This window comes from Leucoraja erinacea, chromosome 19 (assembly GCF_028641065.1).
Source record: "Leucoraja erinacea ecotype New England chromosome 19, Leri_hhj_1, whole genome shotgun sequence".
In the NCBI taxonomy this organism is placed as follows: Eukaryota; Metazoa; Chordata; class Chondrichthyes; order Rajiformes; family Rajidae; genus Leucoraja; species Leucoraja erinaceus.
The window spans coordinates 30719682-30742226 of NC_073395.1; the positions used below are offsets into that span (position 1 = coordinate 30719682).

The 22545-nt window shown below is 37.5% G+C and overlaps 1 protein-coding gene across 2 annotated transcripts in view; it reads right to left on the reverse strand.

Moving 5' to 3' along the window:
- Positions 1-2804: 2804 nt before the first annotated feature.
- lrriq1 (leucine-rich repeats and IQ motif containing 1) overlaps positions 2805-22545 on the reverse strand; it is a 148080-nt gene continuing 128339 nt past the window's right edge. For both annotated transcript variants that reach the window (XM_055650756.1, XM_055650755.1), the window contains exons 25-27: positions 12401-12461; positions 11874-11994; positions 2805-3404 (exon numbers count right to left, since the gene is read on the reverse strand). In XM_055650756.1, coding sequence (XP_055506731.1) covers positions 3280-3404; positions 11874-11994; positions 12401-12461 — 307 coding nt within the window. In that variant the 3' untranslated portion in view covers positions 2805-3279. The remainder of the gene's footprint in view (positions 3405-11873; positions 11995-12400; positions 12462-22545) is intronic.

The window sequence follows — 22545 nt, forward strand, 5'->3', positions numbered from 1 at the left end:
TCAACTCCTTTCCGCCAGGATGATACTCCTGAGTATGTCACATGTTTAAACGTGGACTATGTTTAAACGTGGACTCAACAAGCATGGACTGCAAACATGGGATTGCATTGTGGCGGGTCAAAGGCTTAACGTTTCATATGAAACAGTGTGACAACGCACACTCAGCACGTCTGATCACGCTTCTATTGAGGATAGGACGCGAGGCAGTTTAAAGCAACAAATACAATAAAAGAGGCAATACTGGAAAGCTGTAGTAGTTCGAATCGGAATTCCAACATCAGGTGCAATTTGAAATCATTCTGTTGATTCAGAGCGAACAAGACATTTACAACCACCCGGAGGGTCCCGAACGATCACTCAGACATGTTAAACCACGCCGCTGACAACACGAATCACCTCTATATTGAAAATACAACAACCTAAGGATAGTGCAAGTGGAATATAAACCTATTTTAGAGATTTGCAAAATAATTGCAATCTTACCATGTAGTTGAGTGCCGTTTATGATCGATGCTTGATGATCTTTATTCCGCGGGCCTGTTAAACCATTTGAAATGTTCACCAATAAGTTGCAACAATACGATTGTCTACCTTCAGTCGATTTGCTGTTTGCTGTATGAGATTACATTTCCTCTCTCAACTTGGCAGACGAATGTATACGACGCTTTCTGCACACAAGTACTTTTAAGCAGTATTCAATTATCGCTCGACACATCAGGACGAGCTAAACCCAGTAAACTGTATCATAAAACACGCTGACACTGCGTGCGTAGAATCCAGCAACGTCCATGATAGGAATCAACAGGAAGAAATGCAAAAAAGCCCCTAATGGCTGTTGACTGTAGTTTCCTTAGTGTAAATAAGGTAATAAACTAACGGATATTAATTGCTTGATAAACCGTAGTTTATTTATAGTCTGACGAAGGGTCGCGACCCGAAACGTCACCCATTTCTTCTATCCAGAGATGTTGCCTGTCACGCTGAGTTACTCCAGCGTTTTGTGTCTATCTTCGTTTATTTATATTAAAATGTAAGACAGAAGTTAGTCTATATGAATAATGCACACACTGCACTGACAGATAGCGACAGTGTACGAGCAGGAGAGAACGTGAAAACAAGCGCACGGATTATAAGGAAACGTGGAAAAAATATTGGCATTGATCTAATTTACATTTTGCAGCGGAGCAGTGGCGTATCCATTCTTCCCACGATGGTCACAAATACCAGGGTATCTCTGTATAGTTTCCTGCTGATGCAACGCGGTTGCAACTGTTGAACAATCAAAAGCAAAGATAGACACACAGTTCTCTGGAAAAAAAAAGACGGGGTGACTGGGAGACCCTTTTTCAGACTTTTAATGGTATTTTAATAGTATGTTTTTTAAATATTGTTTTGACACTTGGCTCAGGGGAGAGGGAGACAAGGCACTAAATGCTGAGGCACTGCAAAGCAGAGGTTAAATCTTTATTAAATGTTGCAAAGAACCCTAAGACAGTCGCTATCAGTAAAGGGAAATAACTGGCATATCGACTGGATATCGAAATTAGATGATTTTACATTCTAGCTTTGCTCCGGCGCAGGTTCACGCCACGTGTAAATCAGTCATGTTTCCACTGAAATATCTTTGATTTTCTTGAAGGTGAGCCTATATATCCAAGCGTACGCAGTCTAACTAAGGCTATAGGCTAAGACACATAATGCTGGAGTAACACAGCGGGTCAGGCAGCATCTCTGGAGAAAAAGATTGGGTGGCGTTTCGGGTCAGGACCCTTCTTCAAGCAAACGTGCCTCTAATGATGTACCCTGGGTTAAGACCAGTACGCCTACATTTATTGTTCCATTAGTTGCATTCCTTTCATTCCTAGTAGAATTACAGTATCAAAATCCCAGTTTCCTAAAAGACAAGTCCTACATGATTCTCAGTCCGAGCAATTTACATCTCATCCCACAAAAAAAAATAGATCTCATTATTCTGATTATTTTTGCAGCACATTTTTTTCAGCGTCATCCTGGTACTCTCTCTTCCTTCATCATTTTTCTTCAATTGTAGTTTTCATTGAAACACAAATACCAGAAGCCTGAATTTATGGCAATTCTAAAACAATACAAATATACTCAAATATGCTGAAAAGGAATAAAAGAAAACTCAAATGGAGAGAGCCTTGCCATGTTTAAACATAAGAGGTTGTTTCCTGTAATATAATTAAACAAAACATGTTATGTTCTGAAAAGATCCTCTTAACAACAGATTATTGTTGCTGAAACCGTTTGAGATTGCATTTTAAATTAGTTATTTATAGTCATTTTTCTTTAAATAAAGCACCCAATTGAACAATGAAACACCCACTGTGTGCCACAAAAAGCCTGGAATACACTCACAGCACAAATTTAAAGAATAGCAAAATATAGGAAAATGTCACAGTACAAAATAGCTCAGTTCAATCAGAAAAAACCCCAATTCATTACGAAATAATTCTTGAAAAGAACGAAGTTATATGTAAGAAGCATAGAAGTAATGGGTTTAGCATTCACCACAGGCACAATTTTAAATTTAGGTATTGGTCCTCCATAGCAATACCTTTAATCTACAAAGTTATAATTAAAAAGAAGTGCATTCCTTCAATTAAGGTGTCAGAAAGAGCTATTATTAAGAAAAATAGGGAAATGTTGGTTCACTTGCTTATTTGATTTAAGGGCACAAATTGTTGAACAGTAATGACATACTATCATATGATTCAGGATAATATATTGATTTTATTGTACATTAATAGTTTTACTTTAGGTGAAGAATGTTCCCTAAATAATGGATTATGGACCAGCTACAAACAAAATGATGGTTTGAAGAAACTTACGACAAATTATTCATATTATCCAGAAATCTTTTAATGTATTCTGAAATATTATTTTTCATATGAATTAGGTGCAATGGGTTGTTGAGTGTGTTATTATAGCTGGACATAAGAATTACAAGTTTTAATATGCTAGTTTTATTGTTTTTGTGAAATCACTGTTAGAGACTACAAAATTCCACAAATCAATATGTATCACAATAATAGAACATAACAATGAACAGTATTTCCATAATGAATTTGTCATTATTTTGTTCAACAGCTCTGTCAAACAACTAATCTCACTAAAGTAAAATTACCCACATTTGCAAATATAATCGAAATTTCTAGCCAAACATGCTAAATATTTTAAACTTTAGTGGCATAACCTTAATGATAGTAGACATATTTGTTTACTTGTTAACACAGTTCCCATGAAAACAGGTAATGATTAGGATGGTTTTCCTTTCTTCTTCCCAGTTCCCCAACCTGTACTGAGACGCATTTGATTATCGCGAAAGGACATGCGTTCCTGCTTCAAAGGTTGGGAGCCACTCTTTGGTGGCACAGTGGCTTCTGTTTTAAGAAAAAAATGAACATGGTAGTTAAACTGTAATAGAAGGTATTTATCTGCATATTTTACACATTATTTACTAGTCGTTTTGACAGATTTGAAAAATGCATATATATACAACTGCAAATATACCCATTATGCCATGAGTTAAAATGCAAAGGTCTTTATAACAGTGACATTTGTTTGTAACTGCAAATATATTGTTAGAACAAACATCATTGTTTTACATACCTATGTATTTTAATTCATGACATAATACCCAATAGCTGATGCATAACGAGAGAATTTACTTTATTCCCTTTTCACAGAAGCAAGATGTTCAGCATTGCAAAAATCCCAGGGAAATGACATGTTTAGTGGGCAGTGGTGCTGTGATGTCAGATACCATGGATAACCTTTAGTGTAGAAGACTTTAAATATTGTTTAGAAATTAATGTTAAAAAGAGTATCTTGAACTATAGAAACATACTGCATTTCTGATTATTAAAAAATCTGCTCATGTTATAACGCACTACAAAACTTGAAGCTTGTTCTATTTAAGGGGAGTGAGGGGGTTAGACATTAATTGGTACAAAAAAACTCTTCTAACCAGTTTATTGAACTGTAAGTTATAAAATGGTTGTCTTGATTTTATTAAGTGTATCGAGATAGATAAACACAATACCTCTTACAATAGGAGAAACCACCTACAACTTTTGGGACAACATTCTTCAAACCAGCAAATAAAACGCATCATAATTTTGACAAAGATTTATGTTATGTCAAAATCAAAACCAATTTGTCAGAACCAAGGAAAGAGTCGAATGAAATACCAGTGTATTTTAAAACCCTATATAATACAGCCAGAGATGCCTGTGCTTTTCTTCTTGTATAGTATCTTTGTCAAGCAAGACCTGAAGGAAAATCCTTGCAGAAGGGCAGCTTTCTTTTAAAATAGGTCGCTTGCTATTTCCTGTCGTGCTTCAGTTTTTTTTCTGTGTCCGTGGAATGACCTTTTCAAACAATTACAGCTGCCTTTTCTAGGAAAGAAAGAGCATCAGCAAGCTCAAGTCTTCGTCTACACATCAGAATGAATTTTAAATAGATCAAACCTGACCCCATGTATTAAGGAGGCTGGAGCATCGGTGCCAGAAACATCACTGATTAACAGACAAATTGTATTTTTAGTCTCATTCAATTCTTTTTTTTAAATTCCACTTCGAGGAAATTTTCATTTAACATTCTCAAAGATGTCTATTCAGTCACAATTGGAGTAGGGTTGGTGCTGCTTTCACTATTTATAGTCTTATCAAGATTTCCCCAGGGTGGTTAACAGCATAATTATTAACAGTTTCTGCATTTTAATCAGTATTACTGATTGTAGGGGAGGCATCATAATTATGCCTATATTCAAAATTCACAACCTCCACCAAAAAGTTAATGAAAATCGTTGTCTCACTGCCAGATCTGCTATATTACTGCTATATATTAATGAACCGTTTATAATGATTATTTAAAATTAGTAAAATGAATACATACAAGGGAAATACCTAAATCAGTCTGAAAACATCAAAATGTTTCTTTCCACTTCTATTCAATCTTAAATCATCACCAGCAGCGAGATTTTCATTAAATTGTTTAATTCAATGGTATTTTTCTATCAGATATCACCACACATGTTGGAATGCCTGACTGATGAAAAGAATCAATAAAACCTAATTTTTTTCCCTTCTTTTCAATATATCAGCGGCAACTGTAAAGCAGAAGAATGTTGCAAAGCATTTCATTGAATTGTGATCAGATTAAAGTATGTGATGGAGGCTTGTGCTCCACTGAGAAAGGAATGCACCCAGGTACAGAAGTCAATAAAAAACTATTTAAAGCAGCTAATCGAATGCCAGTTTTCATTTTGAATGGGCTGCAATACTAAGGGGTGGGAGTTATTGTGCAGATATTTGAAATTCTGGTTAGACAGGAGTATTCGCAATATTATTGTAGATCTGGCCATCACACTTCAGAAAGAGTATATATTGGTCATGGAATGGTTATATGCAGATTCAAATGAATGAAACCGAGACTGTAAGAGTTTTGTGGGTAATTTGAAGAAACTAAGTCTGTATTAACTTTTGTGTGGAAGATTGTGATGATGCAACTGGGTTCATTAACATGATAAATGGGTTCAATAGGGTAAATTAAGAGAAATCATTTTCTCTGGTGTGACCAACCAAAGTAAAGGGACAAACTTAAAATTAGAGCTAGATTGTTCAGTGGTGATGCCAGGAAGCAATTCTTTACTCAAGTAGTTGTGCAAATCAAGATTTATTTTAAAGCTGACTTAAGTAGCTCAAATAAAAGCTAGATGTTGAACGCTAGATTGTTAATTTGTAGTTTCAGACAACAGGTGCTTGAAGTAATTCTATTATTGTTCCAGCATTTCAGACCCACCTCTGGTTTCTTTAACCTGTTCCATCAGCCCTCCTTTACAACATTGTTTTGATCACTTTTCATACAGCAATCTATCTGTTTTTGACTTCCTTTCCACTTCCACGTTTGCTTAAAAACTACTACATAGAATTATGGAAGAATGGAGCAGAGAAGCGGCCATTCATACCCTTCCTGGAGGAGCCCACCTTATTGAGTTGCAATTTATTTTCATTCAACTATTTATCCAATTTACTGTAGAATATTTCCCATGAATCTAATCCATGACTGAAAGTTTCTTCAGGTCACCTTGGGGTATTTTGACAAGCACCTTAAATCTGCATGGTTCAGAGACGGAGATCTCTTCATTGGATAAAGCTTCTCTTCATTCGTTTTGCCAAACCATGTATGATTTTGTAAACATTACCAAATCTCCTCACATATCTTAGGCCCATGGAGATGAACTCAGCTACACAAAATACCTGGTCCCCTGTACCATTAGCATTTTCGTAGATCTCATTGCATTGAATCTTGGGGTTCGAATTTCTTCTTGAAAATATGATGATTAGAATTAATCATGAATACTTGATCTTTGGCCTAGTCGGCTTTGGCACACTTTTATTAGTTCTGTTTACCATTTATCTGTTAATAAAGGCTTTTAAAACTAACTTCTGGGATTCCAGAGTGCACTTCAAAGATTTGCAAATGTGGTCTCTCCTTTCTTGAAACTTCATCAATAATTATGCAATTTAATTCATAATGCCTGCTTTCTTTCCCTACCAAAATTATATTTTCACACTTCTCTGCATCAAACATGTACTAATTGATTTTACCTGTCTGTCCATCGTTTCCTAAAATATGTTATTGTCATCATGTCCTCAGTACACATGAATTATGTTTTATTTGCAATATTTGAATTATGCCCAGATAAAGGTCATCGATCTCTGCACAATATCACAGTTAACCTCTTCCGTCTCACCCTATCTAATGATCTATTTATAGTTCCTCTGTTTTCTGTTCTTAACCAATGTTATATTCATATCATACTATTCACATAATCATGAGGTTCAATTTTGCTAATAGGTATATGACGTGGCCATCCATAATGTCATTGGAAAGTCCATATGCACTATATCAACTACATTCTGTTACCTTACAAACTTAACAATACCATTAGAATATGTACACAATCCAGCAATTGCTATGGAAATTAAATAAAATACTTCAACTTAATTTGTTGGCTCTTTAATTTTCTACTCAATAACACCATTAGATGATCCTAAAAATTGATAAAATATTTAAAAAAAACATACATTGCTGCAAGCATTTTTTTAATAGGCCATTATTGGACTTTGATAATTTGTTTTCTAAAGTTGTACACTTTCTACCAGCAATAGCGCGCAAAGATAACAAATGGGGTCCCATGAATGAAACAAATATAAATTAATTACAAAGTTAAATGAACAGTAAAGTACTATTCCTCCAAAAGGAATTATTTTATTTTTTGACAAATGCTGGTTTAGCTGGGTTGTCATAGTGAGGGAATGGCTGAGAGATTGTTTGAGCACAGGGGAAGAGAAGAGGGTTAGATAACACAGGTAGGTATATTGTTTAACCTGTAGCCTTTTCAGTTCGGTAATTAAGTTTTGAGACAATGCATCCCAACAGAGGTCATCCCCATAAATCAAAGTCATAAAGCACAGAAAATGACCCTATGATGTAATGAATGTACATTAACCATAAGGTATTTACAATAATCCCATTTTTATTATCTCTACATTTTCATCGACTCCCCCTGGATCCTACCACTCACCTATACCATTCACCTATACCTCAGGACCAAATTATAGTGGCTAACTAACTATTAATGTGCATGGCATTGGGATGTGGGATTGCATGTCAGGTTTGAAACCCAGTCAGTGGAATGGGAAGACCTCAGCTCTACCTGCTGCACAACAATGCCATGTGGTTTGAGTTTTGCAGTGGTCCAAAGGAAAGCCAGCCGATTATGTTAATGGCACAGACCAATTTTCTGAGTGACACAGAGAATCCAGAAATGGTCTTTAAAACAAAAGCAAAATCAAAAATTGTTGGAAGCAGGTCAATCTGGGGAAAGAATTCAAATTCATGTTTGAGATCAAGGGTGCTTCTTTCTTTCTTTATATATATATATATATATATATATATATATATATATATATATATATATATATATATATATATAGCTTTGATTTAGAGATACAACGTGGAAACAGGTTCTTCCGCACCAACGATTACCTGATCATCTGACAATGTGCACTTTAACCACATGTGATTTTTTAATATTACAAATCTCAAATTGTGGAGTACAGAGGCAAATAAATATATGATGGGTCTTTGGCCCAAACATTATGGAAGGCACTGTCCTAGGGACAATTTATACAAGCCAATTAACCTATTAACCTGCACGTCTTTGGAGTGTGGGAGGAAACCGGAGCACCCGGAGGAAACCTACACAGTCGCAGGTAGAAAGTGCACACTCTATACAGAAAGCATCAACAATCAGGATCGAACCTGGGTTTCTGGCGTTGTAAGACAGCTACTCTCCTGCTGAGCCACTATGCTGCCCTCACTGTGCTTCCCTGCATACTTTATATATACCCTGTATACTTTGTAGTCTACTTTGTAGTTCAAAGTGTATTATGCACCAATTATTTTGATGTGATCTGGGAAGGAATAGTTGTTATCCGTCAAACTGAGGAAAAAACGAAATCATGCTACTTAATCCCCAAGCAAATAAAACTATAGCATTTTCACTGAAGGACATTGAGAAAAAAACCTGATCATCCACATGCCAAGACAGAATCACAAATCAAAATAGCTGTAACATAAACCTGAGCAGAACCAGGTGATGAATCAATACTCATCACATTCTGGATTTCTAAATATGCCGGATCATGAAAACATTGTATGAAAACTTTAGAAGAAACATCTCCACTTTATCTCTTCAGCTTTGATAGTCAGATGTAATTATTATTATCTGGAATGGGAGACCTCACCTTTATTTATTTATTACTTTTAAAATAAATTAGCAGTCAAACCAACATTGTTAATCAACTGGCCTATTATATTGAGGTGTTGTGGGGAACAATTGCAAGAGCAACTGAATTACAAATATACGTAAAAGAATGGGGACAGGGGTTAAATTCCAAGATATGCAATGATTTAATGGTAATATATCTTCAAGTGAAGGACAGATGAGAGATGTGCTTGCATAGGAAACAACTGTTTTGCTACACATGTTAGTAGGGAAACTATGAGTAATCGGGTCCTGGCCTTAGCTTTTAGCAGTAACTGTGACGTGTTTTAGGCAGCAACATGAAGAATGTGATGGACTCATGACTTTTGTGTCAGTAACATATTAGGTTTAACTTGGTCGGCCAAACCTCATCTAAAATCTTAAAATATCAAGCTGGTGCCAGACTCATGAAGGCATGACTGCAAAGTCGGCAAAAGACTCGACCCATATTTAGTAAAGAGTCCAAATAGATAGGAATTACAGCATTACTGAAATAATAAGATGCATTCATGGAAACAGCTGTTCTATTGATTCATACACTTCAAAGAGTTTTTTTTGCTATCTACGCAGTGAAAAAGGAACATAGGAGAAATCTGCATCAGATTCAATGACAAATCAAATAAAGGCAGAAATATATTTACAAGTAAAAAAAAAATGTATCTCATGAGAATGAACTGGTATGGATTTCAGCTAAAGACAATGAAAGGTATATCAAGAGGATAGCAGAGAAGATAATGTAGTTATAGTAATGGCTTTTACAGTTGTGTTAGAGTTAATAGGACTATCCAGGACTGTGGGCAGGATTGATGAAGTCTTCAAAGTTGAACTTGGATGTATCAAGGGATATGGTGGAGACGTTGAAAGGCTTCTTTACTCGCCTGAAAAACCGGCAACTGGAACGGCGATGTCAGAGTGGAACACACACAAACACATCACTTCCTTCACCAGCCCGTTATGCAGGCGGTGGACAGGGTAAGCGGGGGGAGTGCTGTCTAAAAAATTCACTTGGTGCAAAGCCAAGGGGAAACAGACACACACCACGATGCACAGGAAGGTTGTTGGTGTAAAAAGACGGCTAAAGCACAGTCCTTTAAAAGAGGGGAGGAGAGGGGGGAGAAGGAGTGGAGACAACGTTTAAGAAGCCAGAGATACAAGGCTATGAAGCTCGGTGGACATTTAACATTACCGGTCGGTTATCCTTTGTTCTGAAAACTACTGCTTAACTTTTTTTTCCCAATGAGCCAATGAAATTCACCGGTCAACACCGGCTACAACCTACGAGAACCTCCGAGAAACTTCGAACTCCTGGCAACCCATTATGACTTCCTGGCGACCCATCTACAGCTCTAGAATTCTCGCTACTCTCCATGTCGGCTTCAATCTAGTCGCCGCTAATTTTTCAAAGTTGAAAAATTCATGGCGACCATAATGAGACCGTGACTAGTTCCCAGAATGCGGTAACTCCTCACGATCATGAAAGCGACTCCCCGGCAACCACCCGCGAACATGTGGCGACCATGTGGCGACTGCATAGTCTCCTGCAGTCGCCTAAAACGTCTCCAAAGTGGGACAGGCCCATTAAGGACATAAATGCAGGCCCTGATGGTATTCACACATGGCATGGAAAGATGTGGTCTGCAGTTGTTCATATGAACTGAACCATGGTTCAAATAATTCCAATACTTAATAAGGCAGGAAAGTCCAATTGAAAAGACTTATGATCGATAAGCCTTATATTAATTGGATACATATTCAACTATATTCCACACACTGTATCTTCCCCTTCACTCTATCTGTTGCACTGAAGTTTGACAATTGTACTTATATATAGTATATTTGATCTGTTTGAATAACATGAAAAACAAAGTTTTTCACTCTACCTCGATACACATAACAATAATAAAACAAAACCCAAACCTAAATTCAAGAATGGCTTATAAATTGTACAATCAACTGGATGGAGAATTAAAAAGATGGGATCTTTAACAGGGCTTTTGGTAAAACAGTCTTGGTTCTGTCTCATTACAGAAAGCCCAAAAGTTTACGGAAGTAGGTAGCCCAAATGGTAGTGTATATTTTATCCTTGAATAATGTATAGTATTAAAAGATACGAACTATAATCGGGTCGTCTTTACACATATAGGCATTTGACAGCATGTCTACAAATAGAAGTTCAATATGGTTTCAATCAAAAATCCATACAATGAGTATAACATGTGTATTGTTTTATTCTTTTAAAGGTATTTCAGATTTGAAGTGATATTTGGGGGCTTATATTACATCATATATGCAGGAAACATTTTTCACAGTCAGCTCTTTCAGTCTTGAAAAATGTTTGAAGAGTTTCTCTGACCATAGAAAGGCACCTGAAACGTTTCTATTCAAACTATAGATTATTGTAGTGATCAATAAAATCAATTGTTGTTTGAATGTGCCAGAACCTCACAGGGCATTTACCTGTACGTCTGTCACTTTGACATTTTGAGTGGTACAATGATTATAAATTTCTGGTACTCAGTGAAGTAAAGATAAAGTGCGGCATGGTGGCGCAGCGGTAGAATTGCTGCCTTGCAGCAGAGACCCGGGTTCAATCCTGACTATGGGTGCTGTCTATATGGAGTTTGTACATTCTCCCTGTGACCGCGTCGGTTTTCCCTAGATGCTCCCGTTTCCACCCATGCGCCAAAGACGTAAAGGTTTATATGTAGATTGGCTTGGTAAAAGATTGTAAATTGCCCCTAGTGTGTAGGATAGTGCTAGTTTACAGGGATCGCTGGTCAGAGCAGACTCGGTGGGCCATATGGCCTTTTTCCACGCTGTTCTTCTACAAACTAAAACTATTCCAGCACATGCTTACTTGCAAAACAATATAATGCTGCACTCCTAGTGAAAATAAGTGTTAGGAATTATTCAGCTTCCAGAGAGTAATAAAGTGAAAAAAATCCAATACCTATCACATCTCAGCATTTACATTATGAGTAGCAATTCTGAAGGATTAGGAATGCTGACTTACTTGTAGATACTGACGAATGCCAACGATTAATCTTGAATCTGTCACTTTGTTGGCTTATAGTACTGCCACTAGTTACAGAGACCAAATCTAAGTCGGAGCCTTCTCTGCCAATAGGACTTGCCTGAAGTCACAAAGCAAAAGTAAATTATTTGTTCTGCATGCAAATTGTTAATTTTTTGAACATGGAAACTGTTTATACATTTCATTGAATTACTGCGACTCCATGGGTGGTAAAACATGCAATTCATTATTGGTTCACAGAGGCTTATTTCAGATTGTTGCTCTTTAAACTTTTAAAACTTCCACACGAGCATTCTGAAAATAAATCCATGAGTTAATCCTAAGTAAAAATACCCACCATATTTGTAAAGTGCATATAACATCTAAAATATAAATAAAATAAATGATCAGTTCAAATAAACATTTAAAAACAAGACTGAACTGCAAATTAACAAGAAATTATATATCATGACAAAGACCAAGAATATTGAATTTCCTCAGCACCAAGCTGGAAAAAAAGTTCTTACCATAAGTTGAACACGGCCCCCATTCAATACTTCTGGGTCCATCTCTGGCAGGAAATGATGTCTGAAAAAAACAAACATGAGAGTAATATTCACAGGGTATTTCAAGGTGAAGCACGCAGTTTAAAGTTTCTATTAACATATGATTTGAAAATAACAGTGTCAAAATAAACTTAGGCCATCATGTGGTGGTTATTCAGAACCCAATTACATTTAATGGGAAAAATCAGTGGAGCTAAATTCCACTGGAAACATCATATTGATCCATGTTTTTGGTCTCATTGTAGAAAGCTACTCATCATTATCAAAATGATTAGTTGGGTATTTTCAGAGCAAAACTGTGCAGCAATATTGTTAGCTGATAGTTTAATTTCTCTTGTTTTTTCTAAATTGCAGATCTCAAATTATATGGCTTGTAAAACACAATTTTTCTCAATGCACAAATTAGATGGAGGCACTATTTATGGACTATATTCACAGTACGAAACAAACTGATCATAATTACATTGGAAAGTGAACCAAGCACAAGTATGAATTTATTCTGAATTTGATCATTCCAATGCAGACACCAGTTTATCTGTACTATCAGCGCATATTTTTACTTTCAACAATCATTTCAGCTATGTTTTAAATGTAAGAAATTAGAGGGAGAAGACTACTGTCAATTTCAGTAATTGCCGAAATGGCATTCAAAATCTGTTTAAGAATCCAACTTTACATTTCCAAATTTGTGAAATGTGAACTCAAACTATAAAAGTATCATCTGAATATTGCTCATCCTGAATCAGGAATCCATGCAGTACTTCATATTTTTACTCTGTAAACGCAGTCTATTTCATCTTATAAAAGTACTATGCCTCAGCGAAACTGCCAGTATTAATAAAGTCTGCTTTTATGGAGTACACCTGATTGTTCTGATGCTTGAAATTTGAATTCTTGTACCAAACAACGTGTAAATTATATGAATGTAACAATTATTGCATTATGAATAATTGACCGATTAATTTAGTTATGAAAATTTAACAAGGTTTTTAATTAGACTGCCAGTTTAATGCATTTTCACATAATACATGCCTGCCATTCAATGCACTGTTGGGATAAATGAACACAAGACAACAAAAACACAGGCCGTAACAAAATGCACATGATCGCTCCCAAGAAGCCCGAGGGGTGGTAGACATTTTATACAGCGTGTCTAATGGCTTCTTTGGGCCAGTCATGGCAAGCATTCAGCTGCAGGAAATTGTGAAAGAAAAGTTATATTCCAAATTCTAGTTTAAGATTAAGAATCAGTGTGGGTAGGGTGCAGTTGACTACTTATTTACCTCTCCCACCAAGAATGATGGCCTTTCATAGTTTCAGGCCATCCTACTAGCACTCTAACTCCACACCTTATTTATTTAGAATTACAGTGTGCAAGAAGAGAATTTACCCAGATGTAGGTTTCGGGCACTCTTAGAGAGAAATAATCCTTTAAGACATATTCATGTTAAAAAGTAAACTAGAGTAAAAAGTAAGGCAGGATCGTGGAAAAAACAAATCATCGCAAACATACAAAGTAGTATTCTAATCATTGTTAAATTTCTTGAAAAATATGTTCCAGATTTCTTTGTGAAAGAGGTAAAGCAGAACTGTTTAACTGACCCAAAATTATCTAATTGTTCAAAATTCAAGTCACTTTTGTCTTCAAAGCAAATCGGCTGTTCAACCAAAGCTTTGGCCTAGAATTTTATAGTGAAGAAATGCAAAGATATTGAATGTAATGTGTAGGAAGGAACTGCAGATGCTGGTTTACACCGGATAGACACAAAATGCTGGAGTAATTCAGCGGGACAGGTAATAACTCGTGAGAGAAGGAATGAATGAGGTTTTGGGTGGAGACCCTTCTTCAGTAATATTCAGTAATGCAATATTAATTTACAAATCACTTCTGTGAAAATTAGAAATCAAACCTTGTTTACAAAGAACTGTATCCAAACCAACAAATTGCATTCCAAACAGTTAAGTGCAATATGCTTTATCTGTGAATATTGTTGAGAAAACAACCAAAAATCCTATTTTTTAATTCTTTTTTTTTACATTTAGGAAACATCCGGCAAGGCTGACAATTATAGCCATTCTTAAGTGGTCTGTAAAGGTTGTGGTGACCTTTTTTTTCTGAAAACGTGATGGTAGGCCGGTCCCAACATCAATGCCCAACATAGGTGCATTTTCAGCCACTTACTGTACTCCCTCTATACTCAAAACTGTTCAGCCAAATTCTGCTCTGACTTTATTTATATGTTTGCAGATAACACCAGTGTGTTGGACCGGACTTCAAACAATGACGAGATGAAGGTAAAAAGAAGTATCAGGCCAACCAACCTTTCCCTCAATGTCAGCAAGACGAAGGATCTAGGAAACAGAGTGGTATATATGGCCAGTTAGCACAGGGAGATGATTAAGAGCTTTAAGTTCCCAGGAATATACATCATAGTCAATTTGTCTTGGAACAATCACCTTGAGGCTACAGTCAAGAAAGCACACCAACACCTCTACTTCCTCAGAAGACTAAAGAAGTTCAGTGATTTCCAACAACTCTTCCCAACTTCTACAGACGCATTGTAGATAGCAACCCATTGGGATGCATCACAACTTGGTTTGACAACAGCGCTGCTCAAAACCGCAAGACGTTACAGAGAGTTGTGGATATAGCCCAGTCCATCACACAAACCAAACTCCCACATTTAGTCCACCTACATTTCATGCTGCCTTGGGAAAATAGCCAACATAATCATGGAGCATTTTTGCCTCCCATCCCCACTTTTCACATCTCGCGTCAGGTAGATAATACAAAAGCCTGAAAGGACGCACCACCAGATTCTTCCCTGCTGTTATCAAACCACTGAGCGATCCTTTCATAAGTGAAAGGTGTAGACCAAAAACTCCTAACCCACCAGCGACACTTGAACTTTTTTCTCTCTGTGCCATCTCTAACTGTCACACTATAATATTTTTACACTATATATTCTGTACTCTGATATTTTGTTTTGCACTTGTGTATGCTTGGACTGTACTCATGTAGTATGATTTGACTGTTTAGCATGCAAACACATTTTTTTCTCTGTATGTTGGTATATGTGACATAATAAACCAATATCAATATCACCAGACTACCCATCTTTAAGGACTCAACAAGTTGGGATTTGATAATAATCTGAACACATTCATTTCTTAAATTATTATTTCTAGATTATTAAAGGACTCAATTCAAATTCTGGTGCGATCTAAACTCAACTTCTTTGGGTTATTAGTCAAAGCCTCTGGATTACATGTTCAACAACATAACCCTTATACCACCTTGCATCAATATAGTTTACCACAGGTAAATAGATCAGCCTTAAATAACTAGTGTTAACATTTCTCAATTCTGTTAATTAAGGGACAGACAGGAGATTCTGTTGTCGCAAATGGGACTCCAAGGTAGTGCACTAAAATGAATAAAATGCCTTCAAGATAGCGGCAGCAGGGGGAAGAGAGGATCAGTGTCGGTGAGCAGGTTCTGAGCTTGCCTTCCGCACCTTTAGAGGTGCTCTAGGCGTCCAAGGTTGGGTGAGGGAGACAGAGCAGTAGCTGCACGAGGCGAAAGGCAATGTGTTTGCGGGTAAATATGTCAATGCCGGCCCTGCAGCAGCCGGGGGACTGGATTGGGTGCCGCTGGAGGTCCAACAGAAGACGGATAAGCACGCAAATCAATATGGCCTGCAGCTGCACAGAGCAGCGGTAGAATGACATCAATAGCATTGCCGGGCCAGGCCGAAACCTGCAACACTTACACCGTGCCGTTGCGAGGTCAATTGGCCTTTAAGACCAAGATAAGACTATATTTTTTAAAACAGAAAGTTGAAGGATAAAAGATGGAGCCAGAAACATGGCAGTGTTTTAGGTACTGCCTCAGTGTAATCTACTATTCTTACATTACAATCATTGCACTTTTGTACTTATGTATGATTGTGCTTATGCATGGCAAGATTTTACTGAATTGCATGCAAACCAAACAATTTCACTTTATGTAGGTACATGTGACAATAAAGTACCTACAAACCATTGTGTTTTTGCCTCCCTTGTGCAAAGATTGAGGATGCATTGGCGCGGCTGCTGAACATTCTCAAAGGTGAGGGAAAGCCAGAAGTCGTTGTGCACATTGGCAATAATGATGTAGGAAAAGAAATGAGGAACATCAGAGTGAATATATGGTTAAGCACAAGATTACAAAATAAGGCCTCAAGGGTAGTAATCTCCAAATTATTCCCAGTACTAGATGAATGCATGGCTGAGAAGTTGGCACAAGGGGCAGGGATTTAAATTTTCAGACCATTGGATCTCTTCTGCAGCTGAGGTGGCCTAAACTAGTGGGATGTGTTATATCTAAACTGCAGGGGAGCCAATATCCTCGCAGGGGGGGTTCATAGGGGCTATTCAGCAGGGCACAAATTGGAGTGTGAAGGAAGTGGGAACCAGAGCAGAAGGTCAGCAAATTGAAAGGCTGATAGAAAGGTGGAGGTTATGACCTGTATCAAAGGAAGGACAGGTAGATCAGCCATGATTGAATGGTGGAGCTGGCTCAATGGGTCGAATGGCCCAATTCTACTCCTATGTTTTATGAAGTTACGAAATGGGGCCATGAAATGCCATTGGCAAGTTGGATCAATGATAATTCCAAATCTATTATATGTATGTTAAAAGCAAGAGAGTAACCAGGGAAAGTTTAGGACCACTCAAGGACAAAGAGGAAATTTATGCTTGGAATCAGGGAATGCGGGCGATGTACTAAACAAGTACTTTGCATCTGTATTCATCAAGGATAAGGACATGAGGGACAGTGTGATTGGTGTGAAGAATACTAATATGCTAGGGTAGTTTGAGTTCAGGATAGAGATGGTGTTGTGGTTCTTGAAGAGCATTAACGTGGATGGGATTTATCCCAGCTCATAGGCGAGAAAGAATATTGCAGGGTCATTGGCAAAGGTCTTTGTATCTTCTCTAGCCACGGGCGAGGTCCCGGAGGACTGGAGAAAAGTCAATAGTCTTTGTTGAAATAAACACGCCTTCAGTTTCACCATATTCCTTAACCTCTCCCTGCCTGTCCTTCCTTTGAGAATGACTAGTTAGAAGCTCTATGTTCCTCAAACCTTCCATTTGCTGAACTTCTATTCTGGCTCCCAAACTCCAGCCATTCTAGTTTAAACCCTCCCACGTGGCACTAGTAAATCTCTCTGCAAGGATATTGGTCCCTCTCCAGTTCAGGGCATCCTGTTCCACTTGTATAGGCCACTCTGCCCCAACCAGGATCCCTTTCATGGGCATGCACTTTCTGCCTGTACCTTAGATATGAGCACCTCACTATAACTCATCTATTACATTATTTTACTCCCAGTTGTTGAGCTGCAGCTCCAGTTCCTGAAGTTGTTGAGCTGCAGCTCCAGTTCCCTCACACAGTCAGGAGCTGCACCTGGCCACACTTCCTATATGTGTAGCCCTCAGGGACCAGAAATCTCCATGACATTCCATACTCTGCGGGAGGAGCATAGCAATTCCCAAATTGCCATTTTCACTGCACTACCACAGAGGAACTTGTGAAAGGAAAAGACTCACTTTATTTCAGCTGCCTCGTAGAAGCGTTATGTTGGTTTCAGGCCTATCATTTATGAGAATGGATTTTTCTGAATTATTCTAACAATATATTTCATGATGTGGTACGAAATGTGGGGTGTGCAGATGCATCAAATGAAAATATTAGATGATAAACATTTGAGTACATCCTTGGACAGTAGTCTGAAATTTATATTGGTGTAAAAAAGTCACAGAGAAATGAGACAGCATACATTTACATGAAACTTTGTCAACATGCACATTAACATGAGTGCCACGGCATGGTCATTAACCTGAAGGAAAGTAGTATTAAATATGAAGGAGATCAGTGAATTGAGCATGTATTGTAGCAGGCTGTGAATTATTGTAAATTACTTCAGGAAAACACAAGAGGACTGGTTGAATGGCTGGATAGATAACAGATGCAATATAATGTGGGGACATGTGAGATCCTAAATACTTAAAGTTAATGTAATTCAATGTAACATTTTCTTCAGACACACGAGCTTAAAAGCTGAAGCATGATTTTTTTTTAATTATGTGGAAAAAATGTGGTTAAGTTGTCAAGTTTTTTGATTTAATACTTGCAGTAGAAAAGTTATAAAGTAATGCTAATAAAAGAAAAAATAATGGTGGAGTATTATAAGAATATCAGGTACAATTATCAATTTAAATGTAAAATTGCCAGAGGATGGCAAGAAATCCACACTGCTCGTCTGATGACATTGCTGATCAGCTTGAGGTCTTACTTTCATAGTTACTAATTATCTGTGCTAATTTTACTTTCAACAGGATGGGTGGACGGATGGATACTTTATTGTCACATGTACTGTGAAGTTACAGTGACATTCTTTGTTTCTACATACACAGTGCACAGACCCGCCACAAGATACAGACAAAGTTACAAAGTACCCATAAATATCTTTAGTCCCTTCTTTATCCCCCTCCACCCCCCCAACCCACCCCCACATTTGTATGGTGAGACATTTGATGGCAAATTAAAAGGAGCCTCTGTATCTATCAGAATGTAATAGTCAAATAGCCCCTTCAGTGGGTTTTGCTATTCAATGAAATAATAGCTGGTATGTGGCCAAATACTAAATATCCACCTTACCCCATATCTCTGCCTTTGGTCTATGCCATAAAATGTTTTGGTTAACAAATGTCAAAAATTCTCATATTTATATCAACAATTGACTGAATATTTAATTGTAACTTGCAGAAGACATTTCCAAATTTCTGCTATTCTTTGTTTGTAAAGACATTTTCTCACTTTACTTGTTGAAGAAATGTGCATAATCTTAAGACTATGGTTTATTTCAAGACACTTTTCCAATTCTGAAGCTGCTCATCATCTCACCTCTGTATCTTATATGAAGTCACTATTTTTGACCTGATAAATTATTGCCTTAAATACCATGGTTCTGACATTAACAGTTTTCTCTGAGGACCTTTATCATATGCCTTACAGAAAATTCATAGAAACAATCAATGTAGAAATTCCTCGTCACTGGTTGAAAAACTTCATTCGGGTTCATTGGGTATGTGCTATCCTTTTCACATCCATACTGGCTGTCTATGATCAGCTGAAGATAGTTATTACAAGGACGTACACATTCTGGAATCTCAAGAAAACACAAAATGCTGGTGGATCAGTCTGTGGAAGGAATGGGTAGGCACTGAACCACGTCAGAACCATTCTTCAAACTGATTGTAGCAGGGGAGTGAAAGCTGGAGAAGAGAAGTGGTGGTAAGCAGGGGCGTCAACCAATTATAAACCCCTAGTAGTTTCCTGATAGGACATTTTAGATGAAGTTTAGAATTTCTTAAAGGTTTACCTCTTTTAGATTTTTTTTTAAATAGAATAACTCAATTAATTTTACAATCTAAAAGCATGATTTGTGTATCAAGAAATTTTGGAAGAATTCAGTCAGAACACATAATGTTTTCATCTTGCTTCTTTAAAGAGTTAAAATTGATATTATTTTATCCTGTGATTTTCCATTCTTTAAAACCAGTATACTCTTAATGACTGCTAGAGAACATAGATAAGTACAGCATGGAACAAGCTCTTTGGCCCACAATGTCTATGCCAAACAAGACACCAAGATAAATTAATCTCATCTGCCTACATATAGTTCCATACTCATCCATTCCCTGGATATCCATTTGCCCAACTGGAAGCCTCTTAAACACCACTATTGTATTTGCTGCCACCACCAAACCTGGCAATGTGATTCAGGTGCCCGGCAACCCTCTAAAAAGCTTGCCCGCACATCTCTTTTAAATTTCCCCTTTCATATTACAGCTATGCCCTCTAGTCTTTGAGATTTACACCCTGGCAAAAAGGTTCTGACCGTCTAGCCTATCTATGCCTCATAATTCTATATACTTTTATCAGGTCACCCCTCAATTTCTGGTGTTCCAGAGAAAATAATCCAGGTGTCCAATCTCTCTTTATAGCTAATGCCCTCTACTCCAGCAACATTCTGCTAAACATCTTCTGCACCACCTCCAAAGCCTCCACATCGTTCCTGTAAAGATATTTGATATTGTGGTGCCACCTGGTGGTCAGGCCACTTACTGGTCGAACCTTCGCCATCAGAACAGGCACGGTCGCGTGACAGGCTTTGGCAGGAACGTAACGTAATGAGTTAAGGGGAATGTACTGCCACATCAGCAGAAAGTTACCTCGAGATCAATAGTCAACAGACATGCCTCGCAGCAGCAACAATGACTTTTGTGTTAGAGTTCCAAATGTGCATGTATACCTACCTATAATGCCTGAATGAAGAAACCATTTATTCACAACGTTTGGTGTCTGTACATTGGTGACCCCGTCTGTCCAAAATGTTATTTTGGATTTTGCGTTATGAGTACGACCGCCAACACCGCGCTGTAGCATGATGCTGCCGACGACATCCTCCACTCACTACAGGAACTAGTCAACAGACGTGCCTCGCAGCAGCAGCAACAATGACTTTTGTGTTAGATTACCAAACATGCATGTATACCTCACCTATAATGCCTGAATAAAGAAACCGTTTATTCACAACCGTTTGGTGCCTCTACAATATGCCTTGCAAGCTGCTTTTCTGCTCCCTTTCTGTAGTTCCTTCTTTGTGTTTTGTCACCTTTTGTTATTCATCATCATTTATCAGGATCAGTGCTAGTTTTTAAATTTTTATGTGCTTTTTTTAAAGCCATCTGTTAGCTCCAGCCATTCACAGTGCATTTTTTGGCAAACTAATTTCTTGCCCCTTATGGATGTAAGAGTTCTGTGTCATATTAAATTCATGCTGAATAAAATCCACTGCTCTCTTCTCAAGGTGCCATTAACACATTTGACAGTGTACTTTGGAAAATCTACTTCTCGATGTATAAAAATCAGCCCTGCCTAAATCCAGAATTCTCATAACAATCCATCTCACTCCTTTCACAACAGTATATTGAACTTAACCATTTATTATCAATATAGGATACATAACAGTTCATGTACACTTAGCCTGTATCTAGCCCTATACTATATTGATAAATGTAGGATATATATCAGATCATGCACGCTTAGATTGTATATAGCACTGTTACATGACTTATTTACTAATCTAATATGGTCTTCTCCCTTATTAATTGCAGGCAAATTATTTCTAACATATTTTGAGTAGTACATTACCTTTCAGAATGGGATTGTCTGCCATTTTCAGTATTTTTCTACTTAAGCTACTCACCTCTGCTCTTTGCATTCTGCACCTTCACATTCTTATCCCGAGAGCCAATAATACTCTTAATATATACTCTCTATTAAATCGCTTCCAATTTTTAATTCTGCCTGTGGTCTCCAGTCAATATTTTACTGTCAATATATCCTTTATCAAAAGGATAATTTGATCTTTAATTTCAGACAGTTCTTCTATCACATATGTTACAATCCCGCAAATTGGCAATTGATGAATATGGGGAAAAAAAATTATATTGCAATTTTCGAGAATGCAAGGGCTTTAGGAATGCAACTATCATGTTACAGGAGTGCTAGTACTAAGGTTGCTCGTCATATTATTTTCCTTTGCTATTGACACCATTGTCGTGGGCCAAATCACAAACAATTATGAGACTGAGTACATGAAGAAGATAGAGAACTTAATGACATGGTGTCAGGACAATAGTCTCCCCTCAATGCAAGCAAGTTCAAGGAGCTAGTTATTGACTTGATGTAGTATGGAGGAGAACATGCCCCAGTAGCATCAATGGTGAAGATGTGGAATGTTTGAGAGCTTCAAGTTCTTTGGCATTAACATTACAACCTCTCGTGGACTAACCACATTAATACAACAGTTAAGAAGGCACAGCGACACCTATACTTCCTGAGGAGACCGAAGAAATTTGTCATGTCTCCAGTGACTCTTCCAAACTTCTACAGATGCACCATAGAAAGCATACTGTCACATTGCATCACAGCTTGGTTTGCAAATAGGTCTGCTCAAGACTGCATAGATATAGTCCAGTCATCACACAGTCCA